General features: G+C 37.5%; 2 protein-coding genes across 2 annotated transcripts; both read left to right on the top strand.

The window, feature by feature from the left end:
• The first annotated feature begins 3233 nt into the window (after window positions 1–3233).
• LOC109805076 (Pentatricopeptide repeat (PPR) superfamily protein) lies at window positions 3234–5535 on the top strand. Its single transcript, XM_020367026.3, has one exon. The coding sequence runs from the start codon at window positions 3486–3488 to the stop codon at window positions 4809–4811; it is 1326 nt and encodes a 441-aa protein (XP_020222615.2). The 5' UTR covers window positions 3234–3485; the 3' UTR covers window positions 4812–5535.
• Window positions 5536–8472: 2937 nt separating this feature from the next.
• LOC109805191 (tropomyosin) lies at window positions 8473–9211 on the top strand. The gene is made up of 2 exons (XM_020367197.3): window positions 8473–8843; window positions 8946–9211. The coding sequence occupies exons 1-2, from the start codon at window positions 8498–8500 to the stop codon at window positions 9077–9079; spliced, it is 480 nt and encodes a 159-aa protein (XP_020222786.1). The 5' UTR covers window positions 8473–8497; the 3' UTR covers window positions 9080–9211.
• Window positions 9212–9896: the final 685 nt, after the last annotated feature.

The raw sequence follows: 9896 nt of genomic DNA, 5'->3' as shown, positions 1-9896 counted from the left end.
CGCTAGATAAGCTTGACCCATTGTGGGTTGCCTTACTAAGCAACCACAACTTGATAGACAGACTGAGGCCTCTTTTGGGTTTTGTCATTAGTCGAGTTATGACTTACTAGGGGAGATCACCTCCAAGGCCATCTACAACTCCATCTTCTTGCTAGGCAACACTCACGTTGTTAAGCAAGAAGATGAATCTTCATAAGTTATGCATGCACTTTAAGTAGGTATGTCATCTTACTCGATAAGACTATGAAGTTCCACCATGGAACTTGCATTCTCTTAGCAATGCACATGCTAAATTTCTAGTTATTCTTAAACTAGCTAAAAATATATTTTTTAATTAGATACTCCATTTGAACTTATATATGAGCAAAATAGCCTAATTTCATGTAGATTAAGGAAATTAATTAAGTGCATTTAATTTTTACGATTTCATATATAATATACATTACCGTTCCTAAAATATCATTTATCACATTTATTGTAAATAGTACTTTCATTTATCTTCTTAGAAACATTTTTGGATTAAGAGTGTTAAATAAAGTTAACTTTATTAAAATTTGCTTACATTTTAGTAAAAAAATTTAAATATTTATTTGCTTATATATAAATTTAGAGAGATTATCAACTTAATTAATTACTTTAATTTGAATGCAAGTTATTCAATTGGTTAGTATAATTCAATAAAACAAAATGGAGGAAAAAACGAAGTTTTAAAAAAAATTATAGTTAATTTTCTAAACATCTATGATACGTATTATTTGAATAGTAAATTTAATAATAAATAGAATAGATGTTTTTCATTGACTGTAACCTCTCGTGTAATTATAATCATTAAATTGTGAGGTAAATGTACCCATTCCCCTACACTATTTTCACTTTCCATTCCGCTACATCATTTTTTTTTTGGGAAAATGAATATCAATGTTCAATTTTCAATTTTGATTAATTTCTCTCCATTGTGATATACTGTAATACTCTTCTATTGTATAATAAGTATTATCCTAAATTATTTTACACAAATCATGAGAAATTAATAAACAAATAAAAGATAATAGTAAATTTATAAAATTAATTTTATAGATAATTTTCTTTATTAAAAATGATGCAATACAACAATATTTTTTTTAAATAACTTTATTTAGAGTATAAATAAAAAAGAGGTAATTTATATTATATTGAGAAATTGACACTTATTTTTTTTCTTCTTTTAATATAATACTTATTATGAAACTGAGAAATAACTTATTTTATTGTTAGTAATATCATTTTTAAGTAATTTTCTAATTTGTGTTATCTTCTCACCTTTCTTCCTATTTTATTCTTCTTTTAATCGTGCTCGTTTAAATTAAGGTGAGTTGATTTTTTCATTCAATTGCAATTGTTGAGCTTGGTTTGTGCTTTGTTCGTGGGTTTGGTTTGTGTTTTCAATGAGGGTTTCTATCATGTTGGTTGAGAATCGAGATATATATATATATATTTTGTGAATAGGTATTATATTTTCTATTTATTTTTTCTAATTGTTTTTTTTATCTTATTTATTATTCATTAGATTCTTATTTTTTCTAAAAATTCTACAAGGTTTGCTATAATTTTTCTAGATACCGTGTTCTTGAATTTTGTGGTGGTGAAAAAATGACATTGGATAAAAAAATTTAATTATACTTGCAATTCAATTTGCAATATTTAATTTTTAATTTCATAATTTTATTGTCTCAATTTTAATTCCGTGCATGTGTTAAAAACTTAAAAGTATAACTTTAGTCGTGACTTAGCATAAGATATATGATATAATGAATAATATTCAATAGTATTTAAACTAAATAATACTTTAATTCATATTTTTTTTCTTCACGTTATTCAATTATGTGAGATGGCATTTGAGAATCACGCCTACACAAAATATAGGGCCAATTTTACCAATTCTTGTTGATTTATTGAAGAGGAAGCTGAAACTCTTGAAGAACATGTGCCAAACTTCAACCATTTTTTTTTTCCATAATAAAGAAAACTAATACCACCTAAAAGTAGGAGTTATACGATTATGGTCTTTTGTTTTATCTTTTTAGAAAAGTCTTTTTTAATCAAAAGATATTCTTTAAAAAAGTTATATTAATATTATGTAAGTTCTCTTTATAAAAAGAGTCCAAATAAAAATAAAAACTAAAAACAATGATTTCTAAAGAGTTTAAAAATGTCAACCTTTTTTAACTTACATAAATACTCGTAAAAAAAACTTACACAAATACTAAGAGTGAGCTTGTTTATATATACACACGTGACCACAAAAAGAAGGACACGTTTAGCATTATGCGATTTCTAAAAGGCAAATTATGGACAAGTGGAAGCATAAAAATTTGTTCGGTGTTTTATTTAATAATGCGAGAAAGTGGCCAAAGTCGTTTTATTCGTTCCCTTAGAAGGGAAGCGAGAAATTGCACTGGCCCACACGTGCCGGCTAGTTGATAGTGTTATTTACTGAAAATAAATAATTTGTCTAATAAATACTTCATTGGACTCCTTATATTATTCACAAGTCCTTGCCTTGGTCGAGTGAAATTGAGATCTCCTAAACACTGAAATTCAAGTATTGAAAATAAAAATAAAAAATCATTAAAAGCAAATTCTATGATATATATATATATAAATAAATAAATAAATAAATAAAAGAAGAAATCTACTTATTTGAAGTAAAAATTTACCTAAATTTACTTTACTTAGTAATTCATCTACATAAAAATATTTTATATGATAATTTAAGTTTATATAATAAAATATTAAATGATTTTTTTTTAAAATTGTAAATTTGATATATGTATCATAAAATTTTAATTTAATAATTAAATCGTTAAAATTTGATGTAAAATATAAATTATTAAATAAAGTAAATTCATGTAAATTAATTCTTTCTCTATATAATTTTACTTATATTTCCATTTAAAAGAGTATTTCATTTTTTTAATACTTTTTTTCAGTTATTGAATTCTTTATTTTAATTTTAATAAATTAATTATCTCTCTACTTTTTTTAACTTGCTTGTCTAAATTTTTTATTTTAAAATAAATAACCTTGTACTTTTTTATAACAACTCATATCTAATTCTTAATAAATTATTTTTATAAATATTTCTTTAAAAACATTTTTTTTTTTTTAAGTTTAACAAACCAAACCATATATCTAACTTTGTGAACCATGGAAGAATTAGAAACATCTATTTAGCTGTCACTCGTCTCACTATTTCAGAAACCAAGTCTTCAATTTCACCTGGATCATAGAAACAGGGCTTGGGCCTGTTTATTCCAAAAATCCCCAACGTTAAACCCTCGGAAGAATTCAAAACAAAACAAAACTCGTCCCAACCAACTAGAAAGAAAGGGCTACTTCCTTGAGCTCCGCTCCGCATCCAACTAAACGATCATGTTCACCATTGCTCTAACTGTCGCAGTCTGTTCCTCAATCGGTTCGATTTAATCTGGTGCGACGCAAATCCAATGCTGCGTATCTGCGCAAAACTCCTGGGCGCGCCCTGGACTCGAAGCCTAACGAGCGCGGGCACGCCTCGAGACGAGTACTTCGCCGCAATCCACCACGTGTCGAACATCGTGCGGCGCGACTTCTACATGGAGCGCACCCTGAACAAGCTCCGCATCAGCGTGACCCCGGAGCTGGTGTTCCGCGTCCTCCGCGCCTGCTCCAATTCCCCCACCGAGTCCCTCCGCTTCTTCAACTGGGCCCGCACCCACCCCTCCTACGCCCCCACCTCCCTCGAGTTCGAACAAATCATCTCCACCCTCGCCCGCGCCAACAAGTACCAGTCCATGTGGTCCCTCGTCCACCACCACCACCGCCTCTCCCTCTCCCTCTCACTCTCCCCCGCCGCCCTCGCCTCCGTCATCCACGCCTACGGCCACCACCGCCACGTCGACCACGCCGTCGAGGTCTTCAACAAGGCCTCCCTCTTCCGCTGCCCCCAGACCCTCCCTCTCTACAACGCCCTCCTCTCCGCCCTCTGCCACAACAGCCTCTTCCACGCCGCCTACGCCCTCGTCCGCCGCATGCTCCGCAAGGGCGTGGCCCCCGACAAGACCACCTACGCCCTCCTCGTCAACGCCTGGTGCTCCTGCGGCAAGTTGCGCGAGGCCAAGCTCTTCCTCACTGAAATGAGCGACAGAGGCTTCAACCCCCCCGTCAGAGGCCGCGACCTTCTCGTTGAGGGGCTGCTCAACGCAGGCTACGTCGAATCCGCCAAGGGGATGGTCAGGAACATGATCAAGCAAGGCCTGCTTCCCGATGTTGCTACTTTCAACGCTGTCGTGGAGACTCTCTGCAAGTCCGCGGAAGAGGTTGAGTTTTGCGTTCAGCTTTATCACGAGGTTTGCGCTTTGGGGATGGTTCCTGATGTTAACACTTACAAGATCCTTATTCCTGCTGTTTCCAAGGGTGGGATGGTGGATGAGGCTTTTAGGCTGTTGAATAATTTTACTGAGGATGGTCACAGACCGTTTCCTAGCTTGTATGCGCCTGTTATCAAGGCTTTGTGTAGGAGGGGGCAGTTTGATGATGCGTTTTGCTTCTTTGGGGATATGAAGGCCAAGGCGCATCCTCCTAACAGACCTCTCTATACCATGCTTATTACCATGTGTGGTCGTGCTGGCAAGTTTGTTGAGGCTGCTAATTATATATTTGAAATGACGGAGATGGGCTTGGTTCCCATTTCACGATGTTTTGACATGGTTACTGATGGATTGAAGAATTCTGGCAAACATGATTTGGCTAAGAGAGTGCAAGAACTCGAAGTTTCTATCCGTGGTGTTTGATGCCTCGTGTATTAATGTATTATTCTCATACACAGCCAGTCACAACCTCACAAGTCTTCTGCATAATTGAATATAGGTCCTAAAGCCTTATTCTTCTATCTCTTTTCCTATATTTTATTCCCTCTATCTCATAGGGTTAGTTAGCAGTTATGTTAGAAAGAAGGGGATAAAAGTGCTGGGAATCCCTAGGATACATTCCAAGATATCTTGAACAAGCTGGGACAAAATTCTTGAGAATTAGCGAAATTCCTCCAGGAAAAACAAGCCACCAGTAGTAGAGAGAAAGTGTTGTCACGAGACCTGCGATGGAAGAGAAGAGAAGCTTCAGCAGGCCAGGTGACCCACTTCCACCACCAAAACCACCGAATGTTATTCGAGTTGCAACGGCCTAAGATATTCCTGAATCATGTGCCTACTCAATTATAGTCAAAATCTAATTTTTAAAAACAGCCTTGAGTCAAAATCAAGTTTGTGCAAGTTTGGTAGGGAATAGAGGACCATGTTTTTACTGTAATTGTTGTACTTCCTCTGATTTATTGACATTCTTTCAGCAATTTATACCCCATCAGCATTAGCATCAAAATAATTAACACGTATCAAACAATGACCATGTATCGGCATCTCGACATTAGAACAATGGCCATGTCAATTAGATACTTATAGATGTATGTGAGGGGTAACATTTGATATTCAATATTTATTCCTCTTATTCTCGCATGAAAAATAGTTTTACTAAATATGCTACTTATATATATACATAATAGTATTTAGTTTTTATATATAAGTGCTATGAAATGTAAGAAATATTAGTTTAAGTTTAGAACATTCAAAAGAATTCAAAACAGTAATCTATACATCTTAATTTTAAAGATGAATTATATATACATTTTTTTGAACGCTTCTAAGGTGAAGAAGTTAGGTTGATGGTATATAGGTGAGTATGATTTTTCACCGGTAATAGTGAGTTTTGTGATTTATTTGTAATTGCAAAATAGTCCCTATATTAAATAGGGTTTAGGCTCTATCATCTCCGTCTGTCAATCTTTTGACGTCACTGGCTTCAACCGTTGACAACCAGTCCGACCCTGATTTCCTCGTTGGCTACTCCATCCTCTTCGTTTGCCAGCCCTCTGGCTAGGGATGGCAAAATGGGTCGTGGCCCGCTAGCCCGCCAAAATTGGCGGGCGGGGCCCATCATTTCAGCCTGCCCCGCCAACCCGGCGGGCCAAATAGCGGGCTGGCCCGTCCCAGCCCGCCAACCCGCATAGGTGATTTAGTGATTGGGCTTTAGTATAAATAATAGGCTTTATATATATATATATATATATATATATATATATATATATATATATATATATATAAAATCAGGCCCAACAGGTAAAGAGATTAGTAGAGTCCGTTTCAGCCAAATCCCTAAATGCTAAATTAATTCCATTCCAGCCACCGAAGAGCACCTTCACTTTCTGCTTGGCTTCGTCTAGAACAAGGAGGCATTGCGCGTGCGTGTAGGTGTAGAAATATATATTCTCTTTCTCTTTTGTTGAAGAAGGATTCCAAGTTCCAACTCATTCACTGCTATGAGGAGTGTGACTTTAATGATTCCTTTTTTTATAATTTTTTTTTATTTTTTTTATTTGAACATAAAATATATTTTTTTTTTCCATTTTTTTGCAAATTATTTTTTGGGTATGCGGGCTGGCCCGCCGGCCCGCCAACCCATCCTTAGGCGGGGCGGGCCAGCATTTTCAGCCCGTTTTTCATTGGCGGGCCATCCCAGCCCGGCACGTTTTTGGCGGGCCATTGGCGGGGCGGGCCAAAACGGGGCGGGCTGGCCCGTTTTGCCACCCATACCTCTGGCATCATCAACTTCAATTGTCGGCAACCAGTCTGACCCCGATTTCCTCGTCGACTGCTCCATCCTCTCCGTTTGCCAGTCCTCTAGCATCGTCGACTCCGACCGTCGACAACCAATCCGACCCTAATTTTCTCGTCTGTTGTTCCATCCTCTTTGTCTGCCAGCCCTCCGGTATTGTTGACTTCGGCCCCGCAGCAACCAGTCCTTCCCCTTGCAAAACACCGAACTCCTTCTAAAAACCATCTTCACTAGAGACACCAAAACAGAAAACCTCACCTACACGTTTCACCACAACCCCTCCTCCAACAACTCCGCCTATAAAGAGTACTACTACATTTCCCTCCGTAAGGTCATCGTTGGATCCAAGTTCGTTAAGATTCCGACATCAAGGGCTAAGGACATGGAGGTCTAATTTGGGTTGAGTCCCTTGTATCATGTTTCCGACGTTAGGAAGGTCACTTTCCTGGCCTTCATTAGGACTAATTTGCAAAATACAAATTTTTTTTCTTCCAAGTTGTTGGTAATAAATCTATACTGTTTATTATTATATTATTAAATCCAATGATAAAAATTAATGCTTCATCCATGTATCACATTTTTTATTACTTCATGTTAGAATTTTTCTATTTTTTTTGTTAAAATCTTAGGGTTTTTGGAATAGTTTTTGAAAATTTCAAAGAGGCCTTCTAACATGAAGTATCTGAGGTCATGGGTTATCCATGAGGCACCAAAATTACCGGCAATAACAAGTTTTTAACTTGTTTAAAATTGCAAAATAGTTCTTATATTATATGCGGAGGCACTGTGGCAGCGGAGGTGTCGTTTCCTTCCACGATGGTGACAGCGGAGGTGTGACCTCCTTCGTGCGGTAGCAACGGAGGCGCAACCTCCTTCACATGGTGGCAGTGTGGAGGCGCGGGCTCCTTCAAGCAATGGTAGCAGAAGCGCGACTAAGTTCGTGCGGTGGCAGAGGCTCGACCTCCTTCGCGCAGTTGCAGTGCGAAGGCACGAGCTCCTTCGCGCGGAGGCGTAAGCTCCTTCAAGTGGTGGCAGCGGAGGCGTGGGCTCCTCCTACTCGGCGCCACCGGCCTCATGTCCCTCCTCTGCCGCTACCTCCCCCTCCACGTCGTCCGTAGCGTTCAACTCTCTCAGGGTCTCTCCTTCGCCTTCTCCATTGTCAACTACATCTGCAACGATCAAAACCTCGCCACCTCCAAATTCGGCCTTCCCCGCCCCTGGCTCACCCTCAACGGCCTCGCTGTCGCACTCGCCACCGTCGTCTTCCTCGTCCTCACTACGTGCCGGCGACCAAAATAGTAACCCTAAATAGGGACTAATATGCAAAATACAAAAATTTTCTTTTTCAAATTACAGGTAAGAAATCTGAATTTTTAATTATTATATTATTAAATCCAACGGTTAAAAATAGTATTTCATCCATGTACCACATTTTATACTGTATCATGTTAGAATTTTCCAATTTCAAAATAATTTTCTTTGTCTTTCATGTAAGTTAATCACTTGTTAAAACTAGTTCATTGGACTTGCATGTTATTGAGATTAGTTTAAAAGTGATCAATTTAAAAAAATTAACTTAACGAGGATCGACTTATGTAAAATTGACATGGAGATGATCAACTTAATCAAAATCTCTTGAAAATACTTGAGACTTGAACATGTAAATGCAAAAAAATTAAATTGATTTTCACTTATTTAGATCTAATTGAATATGGTTTGAAGAGGATATAGATAGTAAAATGTTTGGAATGAGACTTAATAATAATAATAAAAAAATGAGTAAATAAATAATGAGTGTAAAAGGTGGGGGTGGATGTTGGACGGAGAGACGATGGGGGAGAGGGAGAAAGGAGAGCGATGGAGCGGAGCGATGACAAATCTGACGGAGATGGCTTCGAATCTGGAATCTCTCCAGAAGCTTCTCCTCACCAAAGCCGTATTCGTTGACGACGACACCTTCTCCAAAGCCTCAGTCGCCGCCGACCAAGCCCGCACCATCAACCTTCTCAACCAACGCGTCCACACCTTGGAGAGAGAGGTCGACGCCGCCATCACCGCCGCCGCCCGCGCTCGCTCCGAGAAGCGCCAGGCCGAGGCCGCTCAGAAGGCCGCCGAATCACGCACTCAACAGCTCACAGCCGAACTCGAAAACACCACAAGTAACTATCATCTTTCATTCATATTTCAATTCAAGTTCCGAATACTCCTGATCTGCGATTTGCGAACCTAATCTAATCGTTTCTGAATTTTCTTTTTCGCAGAGGTGTTTGAACTGCACATGGAGGAGCTGCGTACCAAGCAGGAAGAAATCGAGAAGCGTGACGAGGACATCAAGCTTCTTGAAGCTATTATTCGAACACTTGGGGGAAAGGAAGCGCTCCCTACATCGCGGTGAAAGCATTTGTTTTAGGTGTGGTCAAACCCTAACCCTTATTTTGTAAATTGAATTATAATTGTACTAGCAAGTGAAGGATTCTTAAGACTGTAATAAATGTTGTTGTTTCTATGTGAATATTCATTCTCTTTACATGACTGATTTCTCTGATAACAAATTAACAATGAATGGAATAACTGCAAGTAGATTGCAATATTTGTTTTGACATGAAACGCATTTCCTTGACATCACACAGATGTCATAATTGCTTGAGATTTCAGACATCAGGATATGCAGCTTCCGCACTATTGCAGTTAGCAACTTAACTGCATTAAAGGAATGAATATATGTTTTCCAAAATCTTGGGAAAATTTCTTCATATCTTATCTTTTTTACAAGTACAACGGAAAATAAAAACTAAATTTAGATGCTTTTCTGTTTGTTTACTTATTTTTCAATTATAATAGAAGCTTTTCTTTGATAATCTCATGTAATAAAAGGTTTGCATTAAAGGCCAATACAAGTAACGGAAATGAAACTTCATTTTTAATTAGAGAATACTACTAAAAACACCTTAGGAACTGAATCTAAACTTTGTCTTAATCTAAATTCCGTGCGGAGTTTTTAAATTTTTTATCCAATTTCTTCTCATTTGTCTATTTCATTTCTTGCGAGTCAAATATCTTCCTAATATTTTGATCAATTTGTCCACCTCTTTTATCTTGTTTTTTCTTAGTTGGGACAACATTGGAAGCGCTAGTTTTACTGCTTATCGGAAAATATAAGGATGACCGGAGCATGCGTTTCTAGTACGATGTGCCCTTTGAGGTGCTTCTAA

This window comes from Cajanus cajan, chromosome 2 (assembly GCF_000230855.2).
Source record: "Cajanus cajan strain Asha chromosome 2, NIPB_CcT2T_4, whole genome shotgun sequence".
Lineage (NCBI taxonomy): Eukaryota > Viridiplantae > Streptophyta > Magnoliopsida > Fabales > Fabaceae > Cajanus > Cajanus cajan.
This window is presented reverse-complemented; position numbering and strand designations above follow the sequence as displayed.